Below are 17536 nucleotides of genomic sequence, written 5' to 3'. Positions count from 1 at the left end.
TAAAGGTAAGTGGGTATCCCAAGACTTCCCAAAGTCTATAACACATGCGCGAAGCATGTCTTTGAGCATTTGGATGGTTCGTTCGCTTTGACCATCCGTTTGTGGGTGGTAAGCGGTGCTCATATCGAGATGGGTTCCAAGTGCTTTCTGGAGTGATTGCCAAAAACGTGAAGTGAACCTACTATCTCTATCCGAGATAATAGACACCGGCACTCCGTGGAGTCTCACGATTTCGCGAATGTATAAACGTGTCAATCTCTCCATCTTGTGGGATTCTTTTATTGGCAGGAAATGGGCAGATTTCGTCAGTCGGTCGACTATTACGCATATGGTGTCTAGTCCATCCGGCGTCTTGGGTAGCTTGGTCACGAAATCCATAGAAATCCCTTCCCATTTCCACTCAGGGATTAGTGGTTGTTGTAATAACCCTGAGGGCTTCTGATACTCCACCTTTACCTTGGCACAAGTAAGGCACTTGCTAACATAGGTGGCGATTTCCGCCTTCATGTTAGGCCACCAATAGTGTTGTTTAATATCCGAATACATCTTGTCTGAGCCGTCTTGTCTGAGCCGAGATGGATGGAGTATCGCGTCTTGTGAGCTTCCTTCATGACTACCTCCCTAAATCCTCCGAGTTTAGGGACCCAAATACGGTTCATGAAATAGTATACTCTATTCTCCTTTGCCTCTAGGTTCTTCTCCATTCCATGCTTCGCTTGCTTTATTTTCCATCTTCATGGCCTCTGACTAGGCTACCCCAATTTGAGTGGTTAGGTGAGATTGAATGGTTATTGAGAGAGTTTTCGTACGACGATTAGAGTACTCCTTCCGGCTCAATGCGACAGCAACCACGTTGGCCTTGCCCGGGTGGTACTTGATTTCACACTCGTAATCGTTTAATAATTCAACCCATCTTCGTTGCCTCATGTTCAACTCTTTCTGGTTCAAGATGTGCTGGAGACTCTTGTGTTCTGTGAAGATGGTGCACTGTGTACCATAAAGGTAATGCCTCCAAATCTTCAGGGCAAAGACCACGACTCCCAATTCTAGGTCATGGGTCGTATAATTCACTTCGTGCGTCTTTAGTTGGCGGGATGCGTAAGCTATCACACTTCCACGCTGCATGAGAACGCAACCTAAACCCTGATTTGACGCGTCATAGTAGACCACGAAGTCTTCCGTTCCCTCCGGTGGAGATAGTACCGGGGCACTACCGAGAGCTTGCTTCAGGGTTCAGAATGCGACTTCTTGTTTGTGCGTCCATTTGAATGGTACCCCCTTTTGCGTAAGTGAGGTAAGTGGTTTGGCGATCTTAGAGAGGTTTTGAAGGAATCTCCTATGGTAGCCTGCTAGACCTAGGAATTGGCGGATTTCTGTGGGTGTTGTCGGGACTGCCCATCCTTCAAAAGCTTTGACCTTAGAGGGATCCACATGAATTCCATCTTGGCTAACAACGTGACCTAGGAAATTCACACTACGGAGCCAAAACTCACACTTGGAGAGTTTTGCGTACAGCTTTTTCGATCGCAGAGTTTCTAGAATTTGCCGGAGGTGTTGACCATGCACTTCCTCGCTTTGGGAATAGACGAGAATGTCATCAATGAAGACAATGACAAAGTTGTCGAGGAATGGTCGACATATTTGGTTCATCAGATCCATAAATGCGGCAGGGGCATTTGTTAGACCAAAGGGCATTACGACAAATTCATAATGTCCGTAACGAGTTCGGAAAGCGGTTTTTGGAATATCCTCTTCCCGGACTTTGAGTTGATGGTATCCGGACCATAGATCTATCTTAGAAAAGTAACTAGCTCCTTGGAGCTGGTCAAATAGATCGTCGATTCGTGGGAGTGGATAGCGATTTTTGACAGTGAGTTTATTTAACTCTCTGTAATCGATGCACATCCTAAAAGATCCGTCCTTCTTTTTGACAAAGAGGACTGGAGCTCCCCATGGCGAGTAACTAGGTCGGATGAATCCCTTATCCAAGAGTTCGCTAAGTTGACTGGACAATTCCTGCATTTCAGCAGGAGCTAGCCAGTAGGGTGATATAGCGCGAGGAGTTGCTACTGGAACGAGGTCAATTCGGAACTCCACTTGTCTCTTTGGGGGTACTCCAGGAAGATCTTCAGGAAACACGTCTGGGAACTCACGTGCTACAGGAATGTCTTGAACGTTAACCTCTTCCTTGGTTTTATCCACTATGTGAGCCAGGAACGCCAAATTGTTCTTTCGTAGATGTTTCTGTGCCTGGATGCACGAGATGAGGCGAAGGTTCATGCTAGGTTTGTCTCCGTAAATTACTAGGGTTTCGTGATTGGGAAGGTGAAGGCGAACGGCCTTCTCGTGACACATAATTTCAGCATGGTGGGGGCTTAACCAGTCCATGCCAATAATCACATCGAAACTCCTAATGGAAACAGGCACCAAGTCTATTCGAAAGACGTGTTGATTTAAGGTTAGGGTACATCCGGTGTAGATTTCCCCAGTGGATTCGGTTTTTCCATTGGCCATTTCCACCGTAAAGGTTTCATTGAGCTTCTGGGGTTGTTGTTTTAATAAATGCTTAAATTTATTGCTTACGAAACACCGCTCTGCTCCGTTGTCAAATATGATGCATGCAAAAGTGTGGTTTAGGAGAAACGTGCCGGTAACAACAACGGGGTCCTGAATCGCCTCTCCCTGACCCATGGTCAGCATCCTTCCTGTTCCTCCATTTCCGGGATTGTTGTTGTTAGGGCAATCTCGGCGGAAATGCCCAGTCCTCCCACACCCATAGCAGGTGTGCCTAGGCCCTGCATTGTTGCCGCCGGTGGTGATGTTGTTGTTGTTGTTGTTGTTGTTTCCTTATTGTTGGTTCTGAGGAGGGTAAGCCCTACAATACCTTGCTGTATGTCCCTTCTGATTGCAGCTGGTGCACTGCAGCTCCTTGCACTCTCCATTGTGATGGAAACCGCATTTGTTGCACTTGGGGAGATTACCGGAATAAGGTCTGGGAGCATTTGAAGCAACTGAGGCTGGAGCATGTGGTGTGGCCGGAACTTGTGCGGTGGCAGCATTAACTGCCACTGTTTGCTGCTTCTTAGAGGTCTCGGGGCCCTAATGCCCCTTCCTCTTGTTGTTCTTCCCTTTCTTGTCATCACCTTCCTTCTTGCCTTCAGCCTCCGCTGGCTTCTCACCTTTGTTGTTGTTGTGGTCATACAACTTCTTCGCCAATCTTTTTGCACTGTCAAAAGTTTCGGGGTTTGCAGCTATCACGTTCCCTTGGATCGGAGAGGTTAGTCCCCAGATGAGTCGCTCAATCTTCTTTCCTTACGAGGTGATCATACCCGGGAATAACAGAGATAGTTCACTAAATCTCGATATGTAGGCATCGATATTCGCATTCTACACAGTGAGGTTCCACAGCTCTTGCTCCATTTTCTGAATCTCACCTCGTGGGCAGTATTCGGCCATCAACATTTCTTTCATTTCCGCCCACGACATGGAGTTGGCTACCGGGAGTATCATGGCTTCCACGTGTCCGTTCCACCAAGTGAGCGCTTGATCAACAAAAGTGCAGGCTGCGAACTTCACCTTCATTCCCTCGGGACAATCGCATATCTCGAATATTGATTCCACCTTCTCGATCCATCGCTTCAGAGTGATCACCCCTCCAGTGCCGTTAAAAGTTCGTGGTTTGGCGTTTGTGAAGTCCTTGTAGGTACATGTTTTGGTGGGTCCTTGATTCATTCCGTTGTTTGAACTCCCGGCCCCTTGCCCGTTGCCTCCTCTATTGTTCCCTTGGTGAATTTGTGCCATAGTTGTGGTGACCGCAGCAGATACGGCCGCCTAGAATGCAGTGGAGTCAACTTCGGGCGGGGTTGGTCCAGGGTTTCCGCGAGTAGGTCGGTGAGGCATCTTTTTGACATGAAACGGAAAGATGTTGAGTGTTTGGGGGTTCTGTGAGGTTGTGATCCTATTGACTAGGTGTATGGTACGAGTTTAAGTACTTCTACAACTCAGCATACAATCATAGATTCGCAATGCATAACAATTGGTAATATCATAACAAAAATACGCAAAAGTTCACTAATATTATCCCTAGGATGCTACAACTATTGTACAGACTAAGCAGGCGTCCTCTTTTTGGTGTCAAAGGGGTATAGTTTTAGATTCCCTAGCTATCGCGATCTCATCAGAATAGGTGTTAGTTATACCTTGGATAGAATGTAGTTGATCAGGCTACATCCACTCCATGATACCACTAAGAACAGTCCTGAATTAACCAGGATACTAGCATTATCTTGTTTCGTTCGGCGTTATGTTTTTATTCCTAATGCAAGCAAGGGTGTTTTACTGTTGTGTTTTACTTGTTTTGTTCAGAGTTGTGTTAGTCCCTCTTTTGGTTTATAGTTGCATATCAATGTGTGGCTAGATATGCTAGTTCACTATAAACAAAGCTCTGATACCAACCTGTCACACCCCCGAACCAGACGGCGGAAACGTCCGAGGGCTGTTGTGACTCAATTGAATACCATCACAGTGAAGATACATGAAACATAACATCATTCATCATCATGCATTGAAATAGTACAACTGGTAGTGTTACATTTAGTACATTGTTTCAAAACATTACATTCCCAAAAGTAGATTGTTTGATACTAGTTAAACAAACAACATGACATCACTGAATACATTTTTCCCTTCGATTTACCTGTTACCTGAGAATACAAGCATTTTGAAAAAAACGTCAACATATGAAATGTTGGTGAGTTCATAAGTAATGTTTGAAATAAAACGTTTTGTATTGTTTTGAAAACCACCAGAAAATCCGATATTTTTTGAAAAGAGTGTCGTATAAAAAGTGTGAAGATCCGTAAGTATGCTTGTTTGTTTCTATAAATGTAAGAAAAATTGTTAGACTTGGTATGCATCTCGCAGGTGTATGTATTGAAAACCCTAGGAAAACCCGATGTTTTCCTAATACTTTGAATTACGCGTTATATATTTTGTTATACCGTTACGATGTGTGTATTCGATAATTCCAGGTGTCATTGGATTAATTATGGTTTGTGAATCGTTATAAACACGCATTAATGAAAACGACTAGTTTATAACTATACAAACGATCCCTTAGGCTTCGTCCGTATCATTCACTTAATCCAACCACCCCGACTTCTCATAGCCCCACAACCAAGGAGAAAAGGGGGTGCGAAGCCCCCGATATTTCCATAGGTTGTTCAAGGCTATTGTGAATGCGAAGGGCCCTTCGCCCGACCCGCATTGGTGAATTCTCGACTTCGCTGGCAGTACCAAAGGACCCTTGGGGCCCAACAGCACAAAAGCCATTGAAAGTCCTTTTACACGAAATTAGGTCATACAAGACCCAACGACATGTAAGCAAGTTACCTTTGGGCCTAAAGATCATGTCATTGGACTAGCTAGGCCCAACAAGCACGATTTGAAACTTTCGGGCCCCAAGATGGTGTATCGACGTCTGGTGAATTCTCACGTGTGTATTGACTTCTGGTGAATTTCCACATGTGTATTGACTTCTGGTGAATTTTCGCGTGTGTATTGAAGTTTCGCCGTGTATTAATTTTTGATTCGTTGTTGATTCGAGACCGAATCAATTCGTTTGATAACGATTTTGGTGTTGAAGGTGTATTATGTTTCGTCGGTAGTCGTGGTACTAGTATTTTATCATAACGGATTTATTGGTTAAAACATTAGGATTTTCTTTTTGCAACTCCTTTCTTTTGGATAAATTTACAATTTTGACCCTTTGAATAAAAGAATTTCTATTTTAGTCCTTAAACCATCTTTCTTGACATTTTAGTATCAAAACTTGTTGAAAAGGTATTTTTCAGCTCAAATTTATTTGAAAAACAGTTTTAGTCCCTCAAAATGAAGTTTTCTCAGCTGAACCCTCTATTTTCGCAAGTTTTACACTTTTGGCCCAAAATAGAATTTTTTTGCATCTTTGGTCCCTTTTAAATATGAAAAGTATTTTTAACCCTTGAAATGGACTTGGAGCACTAGTAGTCCCCTGTTTTACAGAAAAGTACAGTTTCAGCCCCTCTAATTTGAAAATCTCGCAAATTGGGCCTCATTGGGCCGAAATGTTCATTTTTGGCCCATTATGCCTAAAATTTCACATTTTAATCCTTCAAAAGAGTATATTTCCAGAAAATACATTGTTGAAACTGTTTTGACTCATTTCAACCATCAAAATTCGTATCTTGTCATTTTGGGCCCTTTAATTTTATATTTTTCACATTTTGAGTCCAAAAATGGGGTTTTAGCCCAAAGATGTTCATATTAACCAACTTGGTTATTTTTCTAGAAATGATTTGTGTGTAATAATGCAACTTATATTAGTTTCATAAAACCTAATGTAAATCTCGGTTTTAAGGACTTTTTGACTAGATCCAACACCACAATCACATAAGAGCATAAATATAAACATAGAAATCACACAAAGCATACATGTACTCATAGATCTACACATTTGCTTGTATCCCCCCTCCCCCCCCACAAAACTTATAAAAACCGAAAAATAGGGGGTATGAAGCTCACCTTGAGTTGTAGTTTCAGTTTTGAAGAAGAAAAGAGAAGAGTTTGTTGCTATTTTCGGTCCTAGCAAGTCTCTTGAATGGATCTTGAACTTAGAGGGTTCTAAGATACAAGATCATGAATTCATATGAGTTAAGAGGAGATTTTTGATAGAACAAAGAGTCTAGAGTGTGGATCCAAGCATCAAGTTACCCAAGATGATGATTTTTGTGAAGAATCCTCCTTTCAAAGCTCTTGAATCTCGAAATTTTTGAAGGGAAAGTGAAGGGATTTGTGGTGTGTTCTTGAGAGTGTTTAAGTGAGTGATTGTGTGTGGGTGTGTGATACTCTCGGCCGAGAGTATAAGAAGAAGAAGAGAGAGAGAGAGAAGTGAGAGGATATGCATGGAAATATGTGAGATATGCATGGATATCCCATAGGTATTAAGGAGGTGGATAATCCTCCTTAATTCTCAATTTTTTTTAACTTGGGCCGAGAGATAGAGGGGAGAGATGGAGACTTGGGCCTTTGATTCTTAAATCCAATTCATGGGTGTTTTTCGACCCATTGGACTCTTAGGGTGCCTCATGGCCCAATTTGGTTCATTTAAATAATTTATTTCATTCTAGGCCCAATATGGCCCAAAACATTGAAATAATTGGAAGTGGGTCCAATTAGAGCCCATTTAAAGGTTCTAGGCCCAATATAGTCAAGTTGGAAGCTTATTGGCCCATTGGGCCCAATAAGGAAGTCCTAGTCCAAAATGGACCTACACAAGTACTTATAGGGTTTCCAATTACTTGTTGACTATTTGAAATGCTTGTATGGTGTACTTGATTGAAATTTTTGTTGTCGTAAGGTAAGCATCATGCATGCTCTTAAGTTTTTGATTCAAAATTCTCACTTAAGTGTTGTAGTTACAAGGCACAAAATTTCTAGTTGTGACAGACTCTCCTACAAGACAGTTGTCATCATTGCCTGTAGATAACATGGAGCTATCTGACGATTGTTTATTGATGTTCTGAAGCAGGTCTTCTTTCATTTGACGGAAATAGGTCTTGATAATTTCATCTTTTGATGGAGAGGAATTTCCTTTTGCTTTGATGGAGTTTAATACCCTCTCATAAGGATTAAAACTATTGGATTGTTCCTTATGGGATAAAAATTCTTTTTGTGATTTATATTTCAAAATTGCTTGATTGATATTATCAATCGTTTGTTTAGAATTTATCTCATTTGAGATCGGATCTTTTTGTAACATCTTTGCCCAAAATTTTGTAAGATATGACCTTTGTAAAGATGGGAACTTATTAGGACTATAATCGACTTCTGGGATCCATTTCCAAATCCAAGGAATTGAGAATTCTATGAAAAAATGTAGAGTAGGTATTACTTCTCTTCCCCCATTGGAATGTTCAAGAGCCTCCTTGTATTTAGGAGCTACATGTAGCCATTCAACATATAAGGATTTGAATGGTTCAGGTAGAATTTGAATACTTGGACCATATGATGTCCACCATTGTGTAAACCAATTTGGCAGCTTTTGTTTATAGACTTGGTCACAAATTTTGAAAAACCAAGAATGTTTCCTTTTTGGATTTTCATAAAGAAAAGCTTTATAAGAGCTATCGATATAATCCCAGAAATTGTATTTTATTAAGATTTTTTGTTCAGGGTGGAGAAATTCTCTTTCCATGAGGGTGCTTAAACCCCATTCCTCTGCAGATATAATCCTTTTGAATATTACTTTGCTGAAGTTATAAACTTTCTTGTCTGCTGAAGAGGAGAAATATGAAATTTCACATGTACCTGTAGAAATTAGAATATTTTCATAATAATTTCTTTTATATATATATATATATATATATATATATATTATTTGTTTAAAACTACATTTTTAAAATAAAAAAATACTTAAAACACATTTTTTATATTTATGGTTAATTAATGGTAGTTTAATATATAATATAATATTATAATGAATAATTATTATCTTTAGGATATATTTTTCATAAATTAAAAACTAAAATAAAATAAAATGAGAGATGAGGGTCGAAATAAGACATATATGTGTTACATCATTTTGGTGTAAATGAATAATATAATACCAGATTTGGTGTTATATTATTGGTTCACACTAAAATTATAGGAAATAGAGTGGGGTAAAAGAAAATCCATTTGGTGTAAAGATGATTTTTGGTGTTTGGTTGGAGATACATTAGTTAAAAGATCTTCGAAAAGAAAAAAAACCATATCGACTTTGATTTTGGCAGGGTTTAAAACAAAATATAATAAAACTCAAGTTGAAGAACCCATACTAACTTCTTTTATCCGAGTGATATTAGGTGGTGGAGAAAATCATTTTAAAAAAAATTATTGGCAGAAAAGTTTTTAGATAGTCTTAGATCACTAGTTCAAAACATATCCCATAATCGCCGGTTTCAAAGTAGTCTTTGATTAGCAATATTTTTAGTTTTCACTTTTATTCGTGGATATTCATTAAACTTACCATTATAAATAAGTTTTTTTTAAATATATATATATATATATATATATATATATATATATATATATATATATATATATATATATATATTAAATAATTGTTTTCTTCCAAAAGCAACATTCATGATTTGTTTTTGAAATTTCTAAGATTTTTTTAAAGAGATCTTTTTACTTATGTCCAAAATGTTTATTTTCAAGTGTATGATATTATCTTTTTATTTTAAGCACTTGTAGCATATATGCTTCTCATTTACTTTGTTTTTTCAACAATTTCGAAATTATTTATCTAACTTTTTTACTTATTTTTTAAAAAGTGTTTTTTGTTAGTATGGAATACTTTATTCATACTTATTGATTATTGTATAAAAAAATTTATTATATGTAACATTAAATTACGAAATTACGATTAGTTTACTTAATATCCATTTTTTTCGTTTAAATAAGGTGTGGAGGCCACAAATCTAACTCATATATGGCGTATTTGACAAAACTAACTGGAAGTTGGAATCATTAATTTTTATTTGTTACATGAGTGTTTGATAAAAATATTTTGAAACTTTTGAAATGTATAAAATTACATAGAATGACACATATCTAAATGATAACCGTGAAAAAAAAAAGAATGCCAATGTTATAATTTTCAAAATCTAGAAATGTTTCAATGTTCCATTACAAAATTGCAACGTAAAAATTATTCATATTCCCATTAGTTATGTTTAAGTTTTACCAATTATATAATGTTACGAACAAATTAAGTTTTATATTAGTGATATGTTTATACTTTTACAAGTTATATATTGTTATGAAACAACCAACTCCTACCTACAACCTATTTATTCTAACAAAAATCTTTATCGATCGGAAAAAATATATTAAACCGAAACAAAAAAATCGTTTAAAATGAAAACGGGCCAAAATACAAACTGGCCATGAGACCCGACTTCAGCAAAAAAACTATTCCGAATGGTCAAATGACAAATTGGGCTAACTGTAGCAATTTGAAGCCCTCACAGCCCGAAGTAGTTGGGCCTTCGCTGGGCCGGATTGTGCTTTTCTACAGCAATAAGGAACAAAATAATTAAAAACAAAAAGAAAGTTTGCTTGGGGAGAAAGAATTGCAAGGGTTCCCTTAATTACCCTATTCTTCGTTCTTCAACTGCCCAAAATCGATTTCTTCATCGTGACATCGTCTCAGATCCTCTACTCACCGGAGGTACACTACCGGACCTCCATCCTGCTTTAATTCATTTCTCTACGAAAACCGTCTGCAGGGATTCAAATTTCTGCTCCCGTTCTCTCACACTTTTAAGATTTAGGGTTTTAGCTTCTGATATCTTAATATGGAGCCGGAGCCAAACAATAATGCCAGCGGTAGTGGAAACCCCAAAGAAGAAGCGACTTTGAAGGTCCCATCGAAAGATCCTAAGAAGAAAGATGATAAGAAAGATGAAGATCTTGTAAGTGCTCAGTTATTTTATCTATCTATTTATGTATTGAAAATTTCTGATTTTTGCGTTTAATTGTTATAGTCAGAGGAGGATTTGGCGTTGAAGCAGCAATTAGAGCTGTATGTTGAGAGGGTCCAGGATGCCGATCAAGGGTTACAGAAGGTTGCTCTCGAGAGCATGAGGTACTAATATTTTGTATCGATGATGTTTTTTGTGATTTTTTCTTTTTAATAAAAAGGGGCACTTCGTGGATTGTTTATTTGCTAGCATTGTTGGTTCAGTTAGGTTGAGATCTGTTAGCTACAACGTCCGAGTGTCTGAATTGTCCTGATTGTAACTGTTCTGTTTGTATGTTAAAATTCTTGATGTTATTCTCGGCTAAGCAGGTGTAAGTTAGGATTATGAAGTTTACATAATTACGTTGAAGGCCAATGAGAACTTGGCCTAACATAGTCCTGAAAGCCTACCACGTTTTGAGCAAGAGCAAACTAAAACATTGTTATGATCGGTTTGAAAGGATAATTTGCAGAGTTCATTTGAAGAATGTGAGACTACTACTACACATGGTACAGTGAAGTAGGATAAATCTACATTGAAGGAACTTGAGGAAAACTTTCATCATTAAGGCATTATCTGGAACTCTAAAATGTCAAGTACTTAACTAAAGTTAATGCTGAGAAATGCTTTAACCTTTTAGATATTTAAAAACCTTGGAATAGAAAAAGTTGACCTTTTCCCAGTGGAGCTGAATGATGATCATACGTCATTTTTTTTTCTGTTCTTTTCATGCATAGTTTGATCGTATCCTCTTATATAATCTCAGCAAACTGTTCCACTGTTATTGATGTAGTGATGTCTGAATGGCTTATTATTTGTTCAGACTGGATGTTTTGTAAGTAGGTTCTAGAAGTGTTGGTGGACAGATTCTGTTTTGTTTGAGTTAGGATAACCGAGTGGAATTTTAGAAATGTTACTAATGATCTTTTCATAGGTTCTGGAAGGTTTGTTTTGATGGCAGAATTGTGGGTCATAATCTTTTATAAGATGTGTGAGTTTGTTGAAGTGCATCACGTTGCAATACACAGTTTGGGATGTTGGCTCTATAAATGTTACATGAAGGGACTCCTTCATTCTTCTTATCTAGATTGTTCCATATAATAACTAGTGTGTTATGATATATTCATATTTAGTGTTGATTCTTGAGTGTGGATGTGGGAATGTTTTTGCAATTCCTTATTTTCTTGTTCCTTGAAGTGGAGTGGTTTAATGCATAGTTTAGTGATATCTGTTTTTTTTTTTTTTTTTTTTTTTTTTTTTTTTTTTTGCAAATTGCAGCTCAACTTGTGACTTAGACTAACAATATTATTTGATTATTTGGTTGTAGGCAAGAAATTCGGACATCAACCAGCTCTATGACTTCAGTTCCAAAGCCACTGAAGTTTTTACGCCCACATTATGGAACTCTAAAATCATTTTATGACACAATGCCAGTTTCAGACTTAAAGGCATTTCTTTCATTCTGTAGCATCCTACTTCCCCATTTCCATGCAGAAGTAACTTGCTGATAATATATACTTTCCTTTGTTGATGCAGAAATTACTTGCTGATATTCTTTCCGTTTTAGCTTTGACCATGTCTGCAGAAGGTGATCGGGTAAGAGATTTAGTTTGCTTTATGACATGTGATGTGATTTCCATTGTCTCAAGAGTTTCTGCTGTGTAGTGCTTGATGCTTTTTTGTTTGCTAATAATATTTTCACACATTTCAGGAGAGTTTAAAGTATCGCTTGTTGGGTTCTGAAGGTGATATTGGTTCATGGGGTCATGAGTATGTTAGGTAATCACCAATAAATTGACAAAATCTACATCCATAAGCAAGAAAACAAATGTTCATTGACCCTGCTGTTTCATCTTTGTAGGAATTTGGCTGGTGAAATTGCACAAGAGTATGCGAAAAGAGTGGTATAATTCATCTTTATTTTTTTACTCACTATTAAATAGAATAAGCATGCCACTGCAAGTGTAATTATTTCACTAATCTTGATACTGAAGTTAATTGATTTATTCAGAATGAGGAGGCATCTGTTGATGATCTGATAGAACTTGTGGAACAAATTGTTGCTTTTCACATGAAGGTATTCTTTACTTGGTAACTATTTTTCTTGACATACCCAAACTTAATCTAATCGTTTCCTCATTGCAGCATAATGCTGAACCTGAGGCTGTAGACCTTCTCATGGAGGTATTAATTTCTTCAATCTTTTTGACATACTTGTTATGAAGAGGTATATGATTCTTAACTGTGGTTAAATTCAGGTTGAATTTCTTGACCTGCTTGTGAAGCATGTGGACAGCACAAATTATAAAAGAACCTGTCTGTACCTAACAAGTTCAGCAAGGTAAACTACCAAGTTTAAATGAATCATTTTCTTTTGTCTATTTGTTGTTTAAAACTTAAACTGTCGAGCATTCTTGTTTTTATGTGTAGTTTCATATTATGTTATGTACTTGTTAATCTTGAATTGTATTCTGCAATTATTATATGTGTTAATTAAATGCTTTTGTACATTTGTAGATACCTCCCTGGACCAGATGACATGTCAGTTTTGGACATTGCATACACAATCTACACAAAGTTTGAAGAATATCCAAGTGCACTTCAGATTGCACTTTATCTCGACAACATGCAGGTTTGCATTTCATGTTCATTGGAAATTGTTTTTTTTTTTTTTGGTTGCTATAAATATAATCTGAGATGTTACCTGATGAATTATTATTATCTTGTGTTTTTGATTAAGTCCATCCTTATCTTGCCTTTTCAATTTCTTCACCATTCCATTTCTTCCATCCAACCAAACACCTGTGCATTAAAGTTAGGGTGTATGAAACTTGGATGATTGCAATGTCTAGATTTAAATCATCTTGCTAGGAAAATTCATAAAGCTTGTTCAAGAAAAAAAATATTTGTGCTTGTATATTTGGAGTAATTCCATCTGATTTTATGGTTTCTGTACTGATACAGCATTGGATGTTTTTTGCAGCATGTGAAGCAGGTTTTCACATCTTGCCCTGATCTTTTGCGGAAGAAGCAGTTTTGTTACATTCTGGCTCGACAAGTAAGTATATGACTTACATTTTGTCAGTAGCTCAGCTCTTGTTTTTTTAATCTCAGACATCAAAAAATTGTCTGAAATAATATTTAGATTAGATTATGTTCCATTTACATTTGGAGTGGTTTTCCTTGTAAAAAAAGCTTTCTTTTGAGCAAACACCGTGTCGAGTTATTATTATTATAGATGAAAAAGGTTCAACTTGCTGAAGTAGCATTTTGATGAGGTGTAATTCATGTTGTTACATAATGCAGGGAACAAGTTTTGAGCTTGATGAAGAGATGTGTGGGGATGATGACGAGAGGGAGGCTTTGCAAGAGATTATTAACAATACCAAACTAAGTGAAGGCTATCTTACCCTTGCTCGAGATATTGAAGTCATGGAGCCCAAATCTCCTGAAGACATATACAAGGTTGGATTTCATCATTTATTTATAATTGATAATTGATAACTAATAATTAATAATTAATAATTAATTTCTTTTTATTTAGGCACACTTACTGGATGGGCGGGCAAGTGCTGGTGCAAGTGTTGATTCAGCCAGGCAAAACCTGGCAGCTACATTTGTGAATGCTTTTGTAAATGCTGGCTTTGGTCAGGTATGTATTTATTTTTCGACTATTTGTCAAAATAAAAATAATACACAACATCTAATCTAATAATTTATGTTTCTCTTTTCAAGGATAAACTAATGACAGTTCCATCTGAGGCTTCAAGTGGTGGCTCTTCTGGGAATTGGCTTTTTAAGAACAAAGAACATGGGAAAGCCAGTGCTGCTGCAAGTTTGGTATGCTCTTAAGCAGTAATTTGTTTATTACCCAATCAGTTTTCTCTGCTATGCTATTATTGGCTAGTTTCCAATGCCTGGATACTAAAAACGAAAATAAGAAAGCAAAAATCCACCCAAGTCTAATTGGGTTGGTTTTTCAAACTATAATATGTCGTAAGTTGGTTGTGTTTATATGATTATTATAGGGAATGATCCTCCTTTGGGATGTTGATGCTGGGCTTGCTCAAATCGACAAGTACTTTCATAGCAATGATAATCATGTGATTGCTGGTGCATTGTTAGGAGTTGGGGTTGTCAACTGTGGTATCAAGAATGATTGTGACCCTGTGAGTGCTTTGCTTTTTTCTTTCCGACTTGTTTGGTTGTTGGTTTTTGGTTGTGATTTTATTTTCGTTTGGGTTGGGTTGGTTCAGGCGTTGGCACTACTTGCTGATTATCTGGATAAAGAAGATGCTTCCATTAGAATCGGAGCCATAACTGGTCTGGGCCTTGCATATGCAGGTACCCAGAATGAACAGGTAGGTTGTCCTTCCCTTATTGTTGACAATTTACACACACACAGTCACACTGCTAACAGTTGTGTTTTTTTTTTTTTTTTTAATCTTTTCAGATCCGTGACAAGCTGACTCCAATTCTTGGAGACCCGAAAGCAGCGTTGGATGTGATCGCGTTCACAGCAATTGCATTGGGTTTGGTATATGTGGGTTCGTGCAACGAGGATGTTGCTCAGGCCATAATTTTTGCACTGATGGACCGCAGTGAGTCAGACTTGGGGGAGCCTCTCACGCGACTATTACCTCTTGGCTTAGGTCTTCTTTACCTGGGAAAGCAGGACAGTGTGGAGGCTACTGCTGAGGTGTCCAAGACTTTCAATGAAAAGATCAGAAAGTACTGTGATATGACCCTGCTATCTTGTGCCTATGCTGGCACAGGAAATGTTTTGAAGGTTCAACACTTTCTTGGTCAATGTGCCCAGCACCTGGAGAAGGGTGGTGAAACTTTTCAGGGTCCAGCTGTACTGGGTATAGCCATGGTAGCTATGGCTGAGGAACTAGGCCTTGATATGGCAATCCGTTCGTTGGAACATCTTTTACAATATGGGGAGCAGAACATCAGAAAGGCAGTTCCGTTGGCTCTTGGTCTTCTCTGCATCTCAAACCCAAAGGTAGCTAAACTCTTAATCGATGGATACTGTACTAGCCAGTTTTGTTATATCATTCACCCACTCATTTCATTTCATTTGATCATTTAAGGTCCACGTTATGGATACGTTAAGTCGACTCAGTCATGATGCTGATACCGAAGTGGCAATGGTAATTAATTAATATTTAATAATCCATTTTTATGTATTTTTTTTTTATTTTTACCAATCTATTTCTATTGAACCACCTGTTTTTGTTTTTGTTCTTGTTCTTGTACAGGCAGCGGTGATATCTTTGGGCTTGATAGGTGCAGGAACCAACAATGCTAGAATTGCTGGCATGCTTCGGAATCTCTCAAGTTATTACTACAAAGAAGCCAGCCTTCTCTTCTGTGTAAACATCTCTCTCTCTCTCTCTGCAAACTCTCACCCCACCACTTACTTGTTCATTGAAGAATGCTGTTTTAGCATCCATTTGATATTAAAACTTGCTTGTTGGTTGTAGGTGAGAATTGCTCAAGGTTTTGTACATATGGGGAAGGGTTTGTTGACTCTTGCTCCTTACCACTCTGAACGTTTCTTGCTATCCCCGTAAGTATAGTAAAGTATAGGGAGCGATTCATGAGATGATTAAATACATGAAACAATGATTTTTATGAATTATATATATATTGTTGGCAGGACGGCACTTGCTGGGCTTGTAGTATTACTCCATGCATGTCTTGATATGAAAGCCATCATCTTGGGGAAATATCACTATGTTCTCTACTTTGTAGTATTGGCTATGCAGGTTTGTCTTTCTTATCTTGTTTTTTGAGTTTGGAGGAAAGTTTGTTTGATGAAATGATTCAAGTGTAGACTTACTTTGCTTAAACAATTGACAGCCGCGGATGCTGTTGACGGTGGATGAGAATCTGAAACCTTTATCTGTGCCTGTTCGGGTGGGGCAAGCTGTTGACGTTGTGGGGCAGGCAGGGCGGCCCAAGACCATCACCGGGTTCCAGACCCATTCCACTCCGGTCCTCTTGGCTGCTGGTGATAGGGCTGAACTTGCAACCGAAAAGTATATTCCCCTGTCTCCCATCCTTGAAGGTTTTGTTATATTGAAAGAGAACCCAGATTACAGGGAAGAAGCCTAGCTTTGCTTTTGGTTGGCAACATGCCATGTTAAATTAGATTTTATATCTTATGTTTTCTTCTCTTCTGTGAATCATCTTCATATCAACTTTTGTATACCCTCCCTCACTGACTATTGTTGTTTTCTTGCTCTCTCTCTCTCTCTCTCTCTCTCTCTCTCTCTCTCTCTATATATATATATATATATATATATATATATATATATATATATATATATATATATATATATATTGTCATGAATTATCAACTAACCCCCACCTACAACCTATCTAATTTAACAAAACTCTTATAAATCTCAAAAAAAAAAAAAAAAAAAAACCAAAAAAAAATTAAACCAGACAAAATCCGAATCCAAACCATCTAAATTGAACAAAAAGAAAACTTAGAACATACTCCGATCCAAAGGAAAGACCTGTCTACCACAAATTCTAGTTTAAAAGAAAAAAAATGAATTCAAACATTATTAGCAATCAGCATGCCTACCATGATTAAAGGGAAAAAGCGAAAATTAAACCGACAATTGGGCTAACGTCACCAATTAGAAACCCTCAACCCGAAGTAGTTGGGCCTTTGTTTGGCCTTTTCTACCGCAATCAGGAATAAAAATAATTAAAAATGAAAAAGAAAGCAGTCGCGGTGTGCTTAGGGAGAAAGAATTGCAAGGGTTCCGCTTATTAACCATCCTTTCCTGCTTCAATTCTTTCGTCTAAGAAAACCATCTGCATTCTGCAAGGGAACTGATTCGTACACAACACTTTTTTTCCATATACAACAATTTGTGCTTTAAAGTGTTGTATTGTACAACTTTCTAATGCATAAATTGTTGTGTACGGCAAAAAATTGTTGTGTACGAATCACTTCCCATTCT

The 17536-nt window shown here is 37.7% G+C and overlaps 1 protein-coding gene across 1 annotated transcript; it reads left to right on the top strand.

Moving 5' to 3' along the window:
* The first annotated feature begins 10131 nt into the window (after positions 1–10131).
* On the top strand, positions 10132–16802 carry LOC144999980 (26S proteasome non-ATPase regulatory subunit 2 homolog A-like). Its single transcript, XM_078959124.1, has 23 exons — positions 10132–10255; positions 10359–10499; positions 10572–10672; positions 11875–11995; positions 12084–12143; positions 12259–12326; positions 12409–12451; positions 12559–12624; positions 12693–12731; positions 12806–12888; positions 13065–13179; positions 13531–13605; positions 13854–14012; positions 14092–14199; positions 14283–14387; positions 14576–14716; positions 14804–14908; positions 15001–15555; positions 15644–15703; positions 15812–15925; positions 16037–16122; positions 16213–16321; positions 16416–16802. The coding sequence occupies exons 2-23, from the start codon at positions 10383–10385 to the stop codon at positions 16668–16670; spliced, it is 2685 nt and encodes an 894-aa protein (XP_078815250.1). The 5' UTR covers positions 10132–10255; positions 10359–10382; the 3' UTR covers positions 16671–16802.
* The last annotated feature ends 734 nt before the right edge of the window (positions 16803–17536 follow it).

Source organism: Lactuca saligna, chromosome 6 (assembly GCF_052625555.1).
Source record: "Lactuca saligna cultivar CGN05327 chromosome 6, ASM5262555v1, whole genome shotgun sequence".
Classification (NCBI taxonomy): Eukaryota; Viridiplantae; Streptophyta; class Magnoliopsida; order Asterales; family Asteraceae; genus Lactuca; species Lactuca saligna.
This window is presented reverse-complemented; position numbering and strand designations above follow the sequence as displayed.

What these genes read in the sequence shown, in the direction of transcription:
- LOC144999980 (XM_078959124.1), top strand. Translation starts at nt 10,383, where the DNA reads ATGGAGCCGGAGCCAAACAATAATGCCAGCGGTAGTGGAAACCCCAAA. An exon ending in ATAAGAAAGATGAAGATCTT is followed by an intron (nt 10,500 to 10,571) that starts GTAAGTGCTCAG and finishes TAATTGTTATAG; the next exon opens with TCAGAGGAGGATTTGGCGTT. An exon ending in CCAGTGCTGCTGCAAGTTTG is followed by an intron (nt 14,388 to 14,575) that starts GTATGCTCTTAA and finishes TGATTATTATAG; the next exon opens with GGAATGATCCTCCTTTGGGA.